The sequence below is a fragment of the Bidens hawaiensis genome, unplaced genomic scaffold (genome assembly GCF_021521415.1).
Source record: "Bidens hawaiensis isolate Kalapana, Puna unplaced genomic scaffold, B.hawaiensis_p1.1 tig00021328_1, whole genome shotgun sequence".
NCBI classification, from domain to species: domain Eukaryota; kingdom Viridiplantae; phylum Streptophyta; class Magnoliopsida; order Asterales; family Asteraceae; genus Bidens; species Bidens hawaiensis.
This window is the reverse complement of record NW_027493298.1, coordinates 37,453-52,513: the sequence shown is the minus strand read 5'-3', so window position 1 is coordinate 52,513 and position 15,061 is coordinate 37,453. Positions and strand designations below refer to the sequence as shown.

General features: G+C 36.1%; 2 protein-coding genes and 1 non-coding gene across 3 annotated transcripts; 1 reads left to right on the top strand and 2 right to left on the bottom strand.

The window, feature by feature from the left end:
* Nucleotides 1-271: 271 nt before the first annotated feature.
* On the top strand, nucleotides 272-1,681 carry LOC143563156 (expansin-A6-like). Its single transcript, XM_077050762.1, has 3 exons — nucleotides 272-461; nucleotides 552-870; nucleotides 1,065-1,681. Exons 1-3 carry the CDS (start codon nucleotides 296-298, stop codon nucleotides 1,372-1,374), a joined length of 795 nt encoding a protein of 264 aa, XP_076906877.1. The 5' UTR covers nucleotides 272-295; the 3' UTR covers nucleotides 1,375-1,681.
* Nucleotides 1,682-11,234: 9,553 nt separating this feature from the next.
* On the bottom strand, nucleotides 11,235-11,325 carry TRNAK-UUU (transfer RNA lysine (anticodon UUU)). Its single transcript has one exon. It is a non-coding gene; the product is annotated as a tRNA-Lys (tRNA).
* Nucleotides 11,326-13,428: 2,103 nt separating this feature from the next.
* LOC143563183 (receptor-like cytoplasmic kinase 176) lies at nucleotides 13,429-15,061 on the bottom strand. Its single transcript, XM_077050785.1, has 5 exons — nucleotides 14,648-15,061; nucleotides 14,151-14,431; nucleotides 13,938-14,073; nucleotides 13,703-13,845; nucleotides 13,429-13,612 (listed from the first exon to the last, which is right to left on the bottom strand). Exons 1-5 carry the CDS (start codon nucleotides 14,697-14,699, stop codon nucleotides 13,481-13,483), a joined length of 744 nt encoding a protein of 247 aa, XP_076906900.1. The 5' UTR covers nucleotides 14,700-15,061; the 3' UTR covers nucleotides 13,429-13,480.

The window sequence follows — 15,061 nt, the reverse complement described above, 5'->3', positions numbered from 1 at the left end:
TTTGATGAGTTCAAATCTTAACAAATACAAGTTATTGCACCTTCCAATTAAATTTCTTGTTCAATATATAAGTACATATTAATGATTTCTTTAAAATGGGTATCTTACAAATAATGATGAATATTCATAAACATTAAATAAATATTAATAATCACATTGCTGTAAACAGTTACACACTCACACCCAATCCCAAAATATTCCCAAATTACCCCTCTCTTTCCCAATAAATAACTCCTTCACATTCTTCTTCCTCTTCACTCCCACTCTTCTCTTCACCTCTTTTTACTCTTCAACAATGAAGGTCAACCCAACCACTCTATGCTACATTCTACTCTTAATCATAACCATAACCACCACACTAACCTCAGTCAACGCCCGTATCCCCGGAGTCTACACCGGCGGCCAGTGGCAAACCGCCCACGCCACCTTCTACGGCGGCAGTGATGCTTCTGGCACCATGGGTGCGTATTCATCACCACTTTTAATTATTAGGAATAAATAAAATTATTAACATTTTTCTTTTTTTTAATTCTAATGGGAAATGTTTTCAGGTGGGGCGTGTGGCTATGGAAACTTATATAGCCAAGGCTACGGTGTAAACACGGCCGCATTAAGTACCGCGTTGTTTAACGACGGGCTTAGCTGCGGCGCGTGTTTTGAAATAAAGTGTACGGATGACCCACAATGGTGTCACCCGGGCAGCCCGTCTATTTTTATAACGGCTACTAATTTTTGCCCGCCTAATTTCGCTCAACCTAGTGATAATGGCGGGTGGTGTAACCCGCCTCGCCCGCATTTTGATCTTGCCATGCCAATGTTTCTTAAGATTGCGGAGTATCGTGCGGGAATTGTGCCCGTTTCTTATAGGCGGTTAGTTCTGTCATAAAATTAAATTTAAATAATTTTAATTACATTTCAGTAAAATTAAAATTTCATTAATAGCAAAACTATTTAAAAAAAAAGTATAATGTTACAATATTATAACTATTTTTAAATAAAAAGTAAAAGCATATTTTTATTACAATATTGACATATGATAAATTCTTTAATATTTTTTTGTGTAGAGTACCATGCCGAAAACAAGGAGGGATCCGGTTCACAATAAATGGTTTCCGTTACTTCAATTTAATATTAATTAGCAATGTTGCGGGTGCTGGAGATATCACCCAGGCATGGGTGAAAGGTTCTGGCACCCAGTGGATGGCTCTAAGCCGAAACTGGGGTCAAAACTGGCAGTCAAATGCTGTTTTGATAGGACAGGCACTTTCGTTCCGTGTCCGAGGGAGTGATGGTCGGAGTTCTACTTCCAAGAATATTGTGCCCGCAAATTGGCGTTTTGGGCAGACTTTTACCGGGAAGAATTTCCGGGTTTGAAAGATGGATTCGGGTTAAGAACCGACCCGGTTTGGAATATGGATGGTGGGTTGGTTTATGATTTATTATTATCTATAGGGAATTGGTTTTTGTTGACTTTTAATTGTTTGAAAGTGGTTTATGGTTGTAATGGAAGCTGAAGTGGCAATGGTTGTTATGCCTACGAGCCCGCAGCTTGTGTTTGATCTATTATAAATATACATTTAAAAAAAATGTATGGGTTTGTAATTAATATATCTTTATTTTATTTTAATCATGAGAAAATGTTATTAGAAAACTTATCGGATTTAAACATTATACTGCTAATCAACAAAATTACGATATAATATGAGCGGAAGCAAAAATATTTGAAAACGAGAGATCTATTAAATGACAATTAGATGCTTAATGTTGTACCATGATAGCAATTATTCACTTACCCTAATCAATAAGCTATGATAAGATATTAGTAAAAGCAAGTTTCAATAATTAAACGTCTATTAACATTGCACTTCTCTTTAAAGATTAATAAAACATTTTTTTATAATCGGACCCATATGGTAAATTAAAAATGATACTCGTCTCTTTAGCACACGCATCTCGTACATAAGTAGTATTATCTGAGATCAATATTCTCTCTCATCCTCTATAAATTGAGGCACTTTTCCATCTCAATCATTTCTCACAAGACGCGCACAAACTTCCCATTAACGATCCCATGGTCACATACCGCAATAACTTTCTTTATGTCAAAGTGTCATGTATGTGTTGTCACTTGTCACCCTCACTTCCACGTCTCCATATGTCCCTCTGAAAAACCACCCGTAGAATTTTGTTTTAACTACAAAACAATATAGTATTAGAGTCATCATAACTAGATTTTCATCCTTAAGTCGTATTTTAAGTTCAAAGGGTATGTAGCCTAACAGTATCAAACAATTTACCTTTAAAATTAAGTTAGTGGTGTATGATTTTATGGTTAAAAGAAAATCATATTTCAATATCAAAACAAAGAGCACCCATGCCCAATCTTCAGTATGCACATGCTATAAATCAATCACCAGCAAAAATAATAATATTTTGTTTTCTTTTAAAAATCTAACACATACCCACTCTATCTTAACTCCTAAGCTGATAACACAAGAGGATAATATAAAAAAAGTCAAATAATAGAAGTACCATGCAGATGTGTCAACAATGGTCACATGGCAAATGCAAGCATTGTGCAGATACACCCATTGAACCAATAAGATACAAAGCAGCTGCCATTCTTCCAGGATAAACAAAGGATCCTCTGTTCTCAATCATTCAACAAATCTTTTTTTCTGTGTCTAGTAATCACATCAATTGACCACATCTAACACCAATCCAAAATTAAACCCATCACCATTTTGACTTATTCCATGTGTATAATGTCACCAAAGACCATACATTATTGAGTATTGACCCACAAAATGGCTCACTTCAATTATGACTTGTAATATATATTTTAAAAAAAATTACAAAAAGAACTATTTGGGTTAAAAGAGTTGTGTTCGTGTCAACCTGCGAATAAGCAAGTTGTGTTTTGGGGTTGTGTGTTTTACACGTTTTTCAAGTTTGTGGTGGATGAACATAACTTAGAATTTTGTCCCTATTTACTTATGAATGATTGAGTTTAGTTATCTTAAATCTTAAATATATATAAACGAAACCTCCTTACATTATCTCAAACTACCAAATTGTTTTGTTTGTAAATGAATGGATCTCATGCATTTGACCCGAATTCATGGGTATAGGTTTTACCAAACTCAGATAGCATTTAAACGGGTTATAACATCTTATTAAATTAAAAAATAACCTCATCAAATATTTGATATGAAAATCTTATAAAATAGGGATATACTAAAAATTAGTATCTGATTTTTTTATAAAAAAATATTTATAATTAAGAAACAATTTTATAGTAAAAAAAATAAGTGGGTTATGAGTCTTACAAAACCCAAATAACTTTTAAACTGTGTAATAACATCTCACCTTTCATCATCAAATCTTAAGTATATTATTAATTTTCTTATAATAAATAAAATTAAAAAAATAATAATATAAATATTAGATACAAATAATGTAAAACAACCCCATAGTACAGGGATAAAAAAGTATATATATCTAACTTTTTTACTATAAAGTATATATTAGATACAAATAATGTAAAACACCCCGGTTCCACCGCAAGCAAAGTTCACTCCGCCTCGCAACTTATCCCGCGCATATTTTCTGAACGCATACGGCAATGGAGACTTGATTCCCATAAACTTGGCTGCAAAAAATTATCTTTTTTGGTGGTTAATACGTGTTGCACGCCAGGTGTTCGACGAAATTACGACTTACGTTCGGATAAGTTAAAGGTTGTTTACTTGCATTTGGGTGCTTAAGGGGGTATTTTGAGTTGGAGTTCTACCCAATTTTCTTTATTTTGGAGTTATACCTTCCTCCTCTTATGCCTTAGCGGTTGTTTTGGGGTGTTAGATGGGGGGTGAGCAACCCGTAGTTGCTCCCCTCCTTTGAGTGTGAGGGGTTTGGTCTTTGATTCTTGCTCTAACTCATCTCGAGTCGAGGTCTTTAGGGATCCGTTGTCTTTTGTGATTTGTTTGTTTTCTGTTCTCGTGTGTACATGGCTACCATAAAAAGAATTCGAAACGTAAATACAGGAGGGCTTGGCCCTAGCTCCACTAACGGTTTAAGGCCATGCCCCTTTAAGCATTTCCACGAGTGTAAGGATGGTAGACCTGGGTCCTCGGGGTTTTTCCGCCTACTTGAGCACATGCAAAGTACCCATTTCAAAACGGATACTCGGAAGAACCTTTTAAAAGATGCTATCTCCAAGGATTTGGACCTTTTTATAGATGTTGGGGAAGCCCTACGGGCGGGAGATAAATGGTTATGTGGGAGGTGCATGACGTTGCATGCCCTTAGCAGGGGGTGCAAGCATGCTGATGGTGTCTATTCTTTTTCTGTGGATTCTGGAGATGCTGGAGAATTCATCGTTGGGATCCAGAAACCTAATCGTGTGTCTGTGGATAGGGACCCAGGTCCATCTGTAGGAGTGGTTGGGGATGTATCCCTTTTGGAACGGGTTTTCTCCCTTCCCATTCAAACGGTTAAGAGCATCCCCCCAAGTTTTCGTTTGGCGTTTGCTCAGACTTTGGCATGCGCTTTACGCAAGGTAGTGGATTCACCAGGCTCGATTGAGAATTGGGTCAAATTACTATTGTTGTCGCGCTGTACTTTAAGGGTGGTGAAACCTTACACTAGGCAGGATCGCAGGCCAGGGAATCGAAAGTCTTTGCAATGTAGTAGCATTCAGCAAGCACTTGCGGTGTGGAAAGATGGATCTGGTTTTGCTGACTTGATTCTTTCTCTCTTTTATAACCAAGGGGGGAAGCACTTTTTCTAAAAGAGAGGTGGGAGGGGAGGAGGGTTCTGGAAATAGCCTCAATATTAAACAATGTCTCAAGAAAGTTAGGAATGGTCATTTCACAACTGCAGTCAAGGTATTATGCTCAAGTGGGGTTGCCCCTCTCGGAGATTCAACCATGAAATCCCTCATTGATAAACACCCAGTGGTGTTGCCTCCGTCCTTGCCTTCTAGCTCTGTCGCTCTGCCTACTCTCTCTGTGGATGGGGACTGTGTGCTTAGATGTATCCGATCATTTCCTAAAGGGACATCGTGCGGGAGAGACGGGATGCGGGCGCAACACTTGTTGGACGCTCTTAGTGGTGAGGGATCAGTGACTTCCATGGGTCTGCTCTCAGCCATCACTGAAGTCGTCAACTTATGGCTAGGGGGTCTGTTCCCCAAGGTGCTCGTTGAGTTTATTGCTTCGGCCCCCCTTACCCCTTTATTAAAGCCGGATAATGGAATTCGGCCCATTGTTGTGGGGGCTATCTGGCGTAGGTTGGTTTCTAAAGTGGCTATGAAGATGGTTGGGAAGGAAATGACTCAGTATTTAGGGGACTTTCAGTTTGGGGTAGGGACCCCTAATGGGGCAGAGGCGGTGCTTCACAGCGCGAACCGGTTTCTTAACTCCTTTCACGCGGACGGTTCTTTAGCTATGCTTATCGTGGACTTCTCCAACTCCTTTAATATGGTCGACCGCACAGCCCTTCTCCGAGAGGTTCATCATCATTGCCTGTCTATCTATCTATGGGTCCAGTTCCTTTATGCCCAGCCGGCTAGGTTGTACGTTTGTGATGACTATATAGGGGATACTATTGGGGTTCAGCAGGGAGACCCCCTTGGGCCCCTCCTCTTTACCTTAGCATTACACCCTCTTGTTCTCCGGGTACAAAATGAATGTAACCTCCCATTTCATGCTTGGTACTTGGATGATGGGACTATTATTGGTGGTGCCAACGAAGTCGCTAAAGCCCTAGACATTATCAGCTCGGAAGGGCCATTATTGGGGCTTCAACTTAATATTAAGGAAACCGAGGTTTTTTGGCTAGCGTGTAATGGAGTGAAAGTTAAAGATGAGCTTTTCCCTAGTGGGATTGGTAGACCAGAGAGAGGGGTAAAGCTCCTTGGAGGGGATGTTAGTCGAGATCCCTACTTTATTAAGGAGTTGGCGAGGCGGAGAGCATCTCGTGTGGTTGATCTTATAAAACTCTTACCTTGCCTTAGGGATCCCCATATTGAACTCCTCCTACTTAGGTCTTGCATGGGGGTTGCTAAGTTGCTTTTTGGGTTACGAACATGCCACCCCCATATGATGGATGATGCGGTATCCTGTTTTGATAAGGGGCTTCGAGAAGCCATCGAAGACATAGTTGTATGTGGAGGCCCGTTCTTTGGTGATCTTCAGTGCGACTTTCATCTTTACCGATGCGCTTGGGGGGTTTAGGCCTTCTTTCGGCTCATGATGTTGGGGTTTACGCTTTTGTAGCGTCGAGGGCTCAGTCTTGGAAGCTACAGAATCACAACTTAAGGAATAGCGGAGTTGTCGACCTGGACTCAGACTACGTGCAGGCCCTGGAACGCCTAAATGGCGCTCTCCCAGACTTTGACATTGGCGGTTTCTCTAATAAGGACACCGCCCCACCAAAGCCTCAAAAAACTTTGGCGAATGCCCTTTTTGGCAAAATTGCTCAGAGCCTGGGAGAAGTTTTTGGATTGTCCCCCTGAAAGAAGGCGGTTATTGAATGCTTACAAGGTCCTCATGCCCAAGATTTTCTGACCGTTATCCCGATTGATGGCTTGGGCCAAAGCATGTCTGCGGTCGAGTATAGGGTCATTCTTAAGTACCGTTTGATGGTCCCAATGTACCTAGAAGACGAAACATGTCCGATCTGCCGTAAGGCTTGCCTGGATAAATTCGGAGAGCATGCGGTTCATTGCAAGGAGATGCTTGGGTTCAAATGCCGACATGATTGGGTGCGGAACGTTCTTTGGGACATCTTAAGGCGAGCTGGGATATCAGCTAAAAGGAAGCCCCCGTAAACTTCCTTACAAACCCCACGGAAGGGAGATCCACTCTACGACCGGTAGATTTGCTCGTCTTTGGTTGGGCCGGGGGAAAACACGCTTGTGTTGACCTCACAGGGGTATCTCCTTTAGCTGGTTTGAAGGATAATGGGTTTGTAGCTGGGCAAACAATGAAAAAGGGCTGAAACGAAGAAGGTGGAGAAACATGCTAAAGCCTGCGAAGAGAACCAACATATTTTTGTCTCTTTGGCTTTTGATACCTTTGGCTCCTTGGCACCGGAAGCTATCCGTTTCCTAACCAGGGTCCAACGGGTTGTGCATAGCAATGTGTCGACTCCAAAGGGGCAGGGGTATGTCTTTAGCAGATTAGGGTTTGCAATTCAGAAAGGGGTGGTGACGCAACTTGTTGCCCGCCTACCTACTATGTTGATGTAATATCTATGTTTCTTAATAAATATATAAAAAAAATATATCTAACTTGTCATATGCATAAAATTAAAAGCTTTATTTAATGCAGCAACTCAAACACTTTCCTCCCTATAATGACACATTTTATTTTTACAATATAGGACTTGAACCTCGTCCATTGGAATGGCAAGTCCTTCTTGGTATCGACAGGCTAAAGATGCTTTTGGTATATTATCAAAAGTTAAACTTAAGATTTAAGGCATGTCAAATGAGTCAAAATACTAGAGTGTATCTTTAAAGAGTTCAATAAAGTTTCAATTTATTACCTATTACCTAACCACCCATTTTACAACATCTAGTTGCAAGCCTACAACTTTCTACAAGTGTGAATTATACTTTACCAAGCTACTTAGATCGGACAGCTTACACCACAAAACTTGAATAATAAATACTCCTTTTGGCCTATAAATATTGCAACTTTATTGATTTGGCACATTGTTTAAGAAAAAGGATTTGATGATCTATCATATATGTAACAACATACCACTTAATAAAAAGGAAAGAGAAAACCATGTGGACCTAAAATAATTTACTAACAATTTATTCTTATCTACTTTGTTATATTATATAAACTATGACTAAAAAAAATTGTGTACTACAAAAGTAATCCAACTTTTTTAATTGAGCAATTTAGGAGGTTTTAATTCATTTCAATACACGCTCGAATACTTTCTAGAATGCTGACTTTTTTTTTTATCTAACAACGGTGTATTTAAGCTCTTCATAGATCATGTATATATTTATGTTTCAGATGGAGTTATACCCGTCCATTGTTAGTTTGACGGGCGAGGATGGCCCAAATCGTTTTAGGGGGAACCGGGTCTCCTTAATGAGAGTTTAGGAGAAACACGGGTGTCATTGGACCAGAAGGTCTTTGGCCTGTTGACTCATATTACATGTTTTCATTTTAGTTTAATCGATTCTAAGTTTGATTATATGATTTTTTTTATAGGATAAATGATCCATTTTCGATTCTAAGTACTTACTGACCCACTTGTTACACTATATTAAATACATTGCATCTACAATTCTAGTAGTTAATTCATATTATGAGAAAATAGGGAGAGAATTACTGAAACTCTCAATGTTCATTTACAAAATAATTTATGAAAACATTCAGAACTAATGTGAATCAGTGTTCATACTTTAAAACATAAAAAATGGCACTTTTGGTCATTTTATTAGTTACTTAAATGATCAGAACTGTCAAACATACAAATAAGTGAATTATTTAATTAATGCAACTTCAAATAATAGAAGCACATCCAAACACCATCTCCTCCAGCCAGTTTCCAATTATTAGGCTTCACACAATCAGTTTCAAACCTCACATCCAAACACCCCCACACATATTCCAAAGACAGGAAGATAAAAGATACCTCACATTTATCATGCAATTCTTGCTCCTTCAAAATGCGTCTAGGCCTATAAATGAACCGAACAAATATGAAAAAAAGGTATGTTCGTTCATTTAACTTTAAACAAACACAAACACTTAATAGAACACATATTTTGTGTTCGTGTTCGTTTATTTAAAAAATGAACATGCCCGTGTTCGTTTATATTCATTTTTTAAAATTATAAACAAACAGTTCACGAACATAACTGAGCAAAGATAAACAAATATAGATAAACACAGTGGCGTAGCCACACTTTGAGGTGGGGGGTCCTCCGTCTCCTGTGAAAATTTTTTTTTACTAGTATATATGTGTTAAAATACCGACCTCTGTATAATTTTGACCCTGACCCCTGTGTGATTTCGAGGACGACACAATGACCCTGTTGGGATTTTGAGAACAACCTTATGAAATTTGAGACCGACCCCAATAATTTTTATTTGACATATTTACAAGTTTAATTATATAAATGTATATAAATAATATACCAATTAAAATTGAGTTTCGTAGGAAATAATTAAAATACAAGTTTAAGCTCAAATGCTCAATTAATCTATGCTCAATTTATAAGAACAAGTCTCAAACTCCCAACTTAATCTACATTTAAGCTAATTAAAAAAAAGAAGTATGATGGCAGAAGTAATAGATCATGTAAATTTAATGGATTAAGTGTTAATCTAAAAAAATGTTTCAGCTATACATTATTTTGCTCACTTACTTCATTGCATTGGTGTATTGTTTATTCGTTAATTGAAGTTACCTCTCATATCATTATTACTCATTGCAACCGTATGCGTTGAAATTTGCTTTTCGGCGATGGAGTACGTGAAGTCCAATTTGCGTAATCACATGGGTGATGAGAGTTTAAACGATGATTTTATTTATTTCATTAAAAAACAACCTGCTTATAAATGTCAAACTAGATGATGTTTTGGTTAGATTTCAGAAAATGAAAGCCCGCGTATAACAAAGCTAGATATACTGTTCAATAATTATGCATTTATAATAAAGTTTCTCGTACTTTTCTTTTGTTATATAATTCTTTGTTTGATTATCATTTTTTTCTATATATATGACCGACGCAATTCGACCCGACCTGATGGTCAAACCGGACCAAAAAAAATTTTATATAGCGATGGTTAATTATGTATAAATAAAAAAAATTTCCGACCCCTGTGAGAAAATTTCCTGGGTCCTCCACTGAATAAACATATATGAAAAATGTAAATGAACATGCTTAATTAAATGAACAAATATAAAACTATAAAGTAGTTAACTCTTTAAAATAATATTTAATTATTTTCTATTAACATGTAAACGAGCATAAATGAACATAAATTAACGAAGATAAACAAACATAAATCACAAACACAAACAAATATTCATGAATATAAATGAACGAACGAGACATGTGTTTATGTTCGCTCGTTTATTAAATAAGCAATCATAAATGAACTTCCCGTCGAACGATTTACGTACAGTTCACCGAACGTTCGTTTTATTTCCAGGCCTAAGTAGGTCTATTCCCTTAATGCATTCATAGAATTTAGGAAAAAAATAATAATCATAATCTAACAAGAATTTCTGATTATGTTACAGATAATTGCAATATTGTTTTTTTCAAAGTAATCAATATGTATATCTAATACCATTAATATGGACCTTATGCTATAATCAGTAAATCACTATCAACCCTATTTTTGCCATCTGTATGATATTGATTACAATAAGGAAATCAACCAACATATGAACATGTCACCATATCATACAATATCACTTTATCCATAAGGACCATGTTGCCTTTTGTTGACGCATGTTCTATATTGATCTAAATATAAACTCCCAATAAAAAGATAAAAATATTGTGTTGGACCTTAATAAGCTCTTGTGAACAAACCCACTAGTGTTTACTCCGTGACCCGTTATAAATAGGAGGTTAACCTTCCAAAATTATAAAACACTAACTTGAAATCAACGAGCTCATCAGTGCAATGAGCTAACATGAGTCTAACCCTATACTATACTATATTTATAAATAAATAAAACATTCATCAAAATTATTGAGCCCGTCGCTACAATGAACTAACACGAGTATGACTCAATACGATATTTAACACTATTACTATTATATAATTGAACATACATTCAAATCTTAGAGTTCGATAATACAACGAGGTAACAATGTAACATGAGTCTTAATAAGCTGTATTATACTGTCAAATAATAAAACGCACATTACATTAAAATCCTAGAGCTACAATGAGTTAACACAAGTATAATTCAATACCATATTTTACACTGTAAATAATAAAACATACAAGCTATCACTTTCAACTGTCTCTTTTAAACTATTAAAAGTAATAGTTGCAAAGGTCACTTATTTACGTGAATCCTTAAAATTAATAATATTTTAATGAGTCATATTTATTCAACCATCACTTTCACATGTCTTCTTCTTAATGTTATTATAAGAGTAGTCAAAAAGTGACTTTTTTACGGGCATTTTATTCTTATTAAAAAAATAAAAAAAAGTTCTATTTGGAAAAACATTTCGCCATCCGTGGGACTCGAACCCACCGACAACCTCGAACCCACGACCACGTGGTTAAAAGCCACGCGCTCTACCAACTGAGCTAGAACGGCGTGTTGAGTATTTTATTTTCATGATTTATATGTTAAATATTTATAAAATACATACATAGAAATTTCAAAGACATACTACTAACACGTGTTTGGGATTCCTTATTTTATCTTCTTATAACTTTTTATTAAGTTAATAAGTTATAAAAATATAAATTATTAACTTTTCTCTTTCACATTTAAAGCAATTCTAAACACCTTATTCTTTTTAAAAAATTAATAAGTTATAAATTTGTGAAAATAAGCAATGCCAAACACTCGCTCAGGCCCGTCTCAAAGAATTTAAATACATCGGCCGAGCCAAAATAAAAAGACCCATATGCCTTAACGAAAATTTTTTATTCGCTAATGTACATGGATAAAACTTTTATCGAACGATTTATTATAAGCAGAAACCATTATAAGAATGTAATTATCTCATAAACCATTGCAAATAACCTTATTTTTAACACCAAAAAACATATATATGTAATATGTATAAAAAAGTTTGTGCCCCCCAAAACTTATGTGCCCCGCCGATGGTGCGGCTCGCACACCCTCCGACTCCGAGCTTCCCATGCACTCGCTAAGTATTATAACATGGTAAATAAGATTCTGCCTGTGTAAATTTTTTTTTTTTTAATAATATTCATTTACCAGTTAATTGTAATTTTTTATGACTTATCACATAGGCTCCCTAAATTATATAGAAAAACTAAACACGTAGTTGTTTTTAACTGTTATTATTTAGCATGTTGGTATAAATTTTACTTAAAACAGAGTAATTTCTTAAAGTATTTTTTAGTTTCATAAACTATAGCAAGCACGAGTAGGGTAATAGTATCATAACTAACCGAACTGATACCGACTGAACAACTTCCGTACCGATATCGATGTTCATTTTTATAGTTTTCTAGCAATGTAAAACTCGTGTCGATGGCCTTTTGGATTTCGAATTTAATTTTTTGGTTACAAGACGTTTTTTTTGTGTGTTATTAAACCATTTTAAGTCAACTTTTTTTTTCTTTATACCAATAAATTAGAGGCAGTGTAATAAACTAACAATATTAATCAACTGAACTACCTTGGCATTACAAAATGAACCTCATTCTAACAATACAAAACCCCCTCCAATTGGATTCCAATATCACAACTGTACAACCATAACCACTACCCTAGCCCGAACCTGAGCCTGACATCGAACCCGCAGGTCTGGGATAGCAAGCGGGCCTTGGTGACCGAACGGGTTCTCTTCTAGAAGCATCAGCAGTTTTCTGCAAATCTTGAATCTGCTCTAACGCTTTGACCACCTGATCAGCAGTGGGCCAGTGCTTGGGGTCCTTCAATAGGCACTTGGTTGCAAGCATTGCAGCTCGCATGGCTGCATTTGGTGAGTACTGACCAGCTAGCCGTGGGTCCATGATTTGAAGAATCCTTCGTTTGCTGGCCAAGTAAGGTTTTGCATACTCGACTAGTATTTGCTCACCAGTTGGACGGTTCTTGTCTATGCACCGCCTACCAGTTAATATTTCTAGCAGGAGTACACCAAAACTGTATATGTCGCTCCGTGTGGTTAAGTGACATGTTGTCAATAAATGCACCAAAAGGTTAAATTGGTAATTTTCCACCAGTCAAACTGTTTGCTCGGACCATAAGAAAATATTATAACTGTGAAAGAAGTTTCAATTTAATACACAAATTATAATAGCGCATTAAACTAGTAGGATCATATTTATTAATAGTATAAAGGATTTATGACTTTATCTGGTTGAATTGGTGAACCGGCGAGTCAAACTTTTATAATAAACCGGTTGAGCAGGTCAACCCTAACACGACATGATTATTTTGGTATCATGTATACGTGTTTCTGGTCATGTCGGAAATTGCCTCCCCTAATCTTTCCCCATTAATTATTGGCAAAAAATTATAAATAATATCCTCAATAATAATAATAATAATAATAATAATATCCTCAACCCTAACACAACCTTTTATATTAAACCTATATCCTCAATGCAAAAAATAATAATAATAATAATAAATAAATAATATAAACTCGATATCATATTAAAATAAGATGACTCTAACATAACCACAAGTTGAAATCTCACTTTCTTCAAAACGGTTAAAACTTATAAGCACATAGCCCACTTGTAAATATGCAAAATTTTAATAACTTTTAGTTACCTGTTGCCATATATTCAGGAGCTGCATATCCATAGGTACCCATAACTCTAGTAGACACATAACTTTTCCCATCCACCGGTCCATCCTTCGCCAACCCGAAATCCGAAAGTTTTGCATTATAATTCTACAAGTTAACAGCATTAAAAATACATAAATAACCAAGTAACACAAAATCATATAAAAAGACATCAATTTGACAAAAAAAAAAACATACAGAATCAATCAAGATATTTGAACTCTTAAAATCCCGATAAATCACTTTTGCTTCCGGGCTATGAAGGTAAGCGAGTCCCTTTGCAGCACCAAGAGCAACCTTAATTCTAAGACTCCAAGAAAGCGGTTGAAAGTGTGTACTTCCTGTTATAACAAATTAATATTAATAAGATTTAATATTTTGAAATTGTGGGAAAAATGAAGTGGAAAACAACTAAACAAGGATAAAAACTCACTTCTAAATAGATGGTTTTCTAAGCTGCCTCGAGGCATAAACTCGTAAACTAACATCCTGTGATCATCTTCTAAGCAGTAACCAATTAACTTCACAAGATTCGGATGACTTAGCTGCCCTAAATAATTAATCTCAGTCTGCAACAATAATCAAATTAAAACCTACTTTAATTAATCAAAATTAAATAAAAAACACAAAGAAAATTAATACTTACCAGCCACTCTTGATGCCCTTGAAGACCTTCTTGATTCAATCTTTTAACAGCAATGACGGTCCCAGTACCGGGCTTTGCAGCTTGAAGTGTTTGTTCATCAATCCACCCTTTGAAAACCGACCCGAAACCGCCTTCTCCAAGAACACTATCGGGTCGAAAGTTTCTCGTTGCCAATTTGAGAACATTGAAGCTAAAGGGCTTCAAATCGCCCGATTGCAAGATCTCGGTTTGACTCCGAGGGCTTCGAGGACTCGGTGGTACCGAAGCAGATGTAACCTTACCTGTTAAACAAGTAAACAACTCAAAAAGATCAAATTTTTCATCAATTCATTAATAATAACTTAATAAGCAAAAAAGCAGCTATCTTTATAAATCTTTATAAAGGGTTTAGATTAATCAAATATAATTAGTTAATTACTCATAAACATTAAAGACACAGCAATCAAAATCAAGAACATATGATGTTTAATAATTAATATGATTATATGAATACTTACCATCTAAACGTGAGCTATCAATATTCAATCCAACACTATAACAACAACCCATATTAAATCAATTCAAAAGACACCAATTAATTGGAATAAAAAGGGGTTTTTTTGGTGTGAAGTTTCACTGAGGCATTTAATCGAACAGTTGGTGCGTGTGATGAAAAAACAAGATACAGAGTAATATGTATGAGGGTGTTAAATAATTTGGCTTGGTTCACGAGAAGCTTTGTGGAAAGAAGCCACAGAGACGAGAGGCTTGACTTGAATCCATTAATTCTGACTTGCAACTTGCCATGCCCATTTTCTACACCACCTTCTTCGTCAATTATTATATTAATCAATCTATCGCTTTTGTCTTTATTGATTGGGATATCCGCAGATTGTGACCGGATTAAAAGTGGGTGTTTTTAATAAATTGTA

Bases quoted from the DNA above. Each gene is read 5' to 3' on its own strand.
- LOC143563183 (XM_077050785.1), bottom strand. From the start codon at position 14,699: ATGGGTTGTTGTTATAGTGTTGGATTGAATATTGATAGCTCACGTTTA. The intron at 14,432-14,647 runs GTAAGTATTCAT...CTTGTTTAACAG, and splicing joins TGATAGCTCACGTTTAGATG to GTAAGGTTACATCTGCTTCG. The intron at 14,074-14,150 runs GTAAGTATTAAT...TTATTGTTGCAG, and splicing joins AAGGGCATCAAGAGTGGCTG to ACTGAGATTAATTATTTAGG.
- LOC143563156 (XM_077050762.1), top strand. From the start codon at position 296: ATGAAGGTCAACCCAACCACTCTATGCTACATTCTACTCTTAATCATA. The intron at 462-551 runs GTGCGTATTCAT...AAATGTTTTCAG, and splicing joins TGATGCTTCTGGCACCATGG to GTGGGGCGTGTGGCTATGGA. The intron at 871-1,064 runs GTTAGTTCTGTC...TTTTTTGTGTAG, and splicing joins GTGCCCGTTTCTTATAGGCG to AGTACCATGCCGAAAACAAG.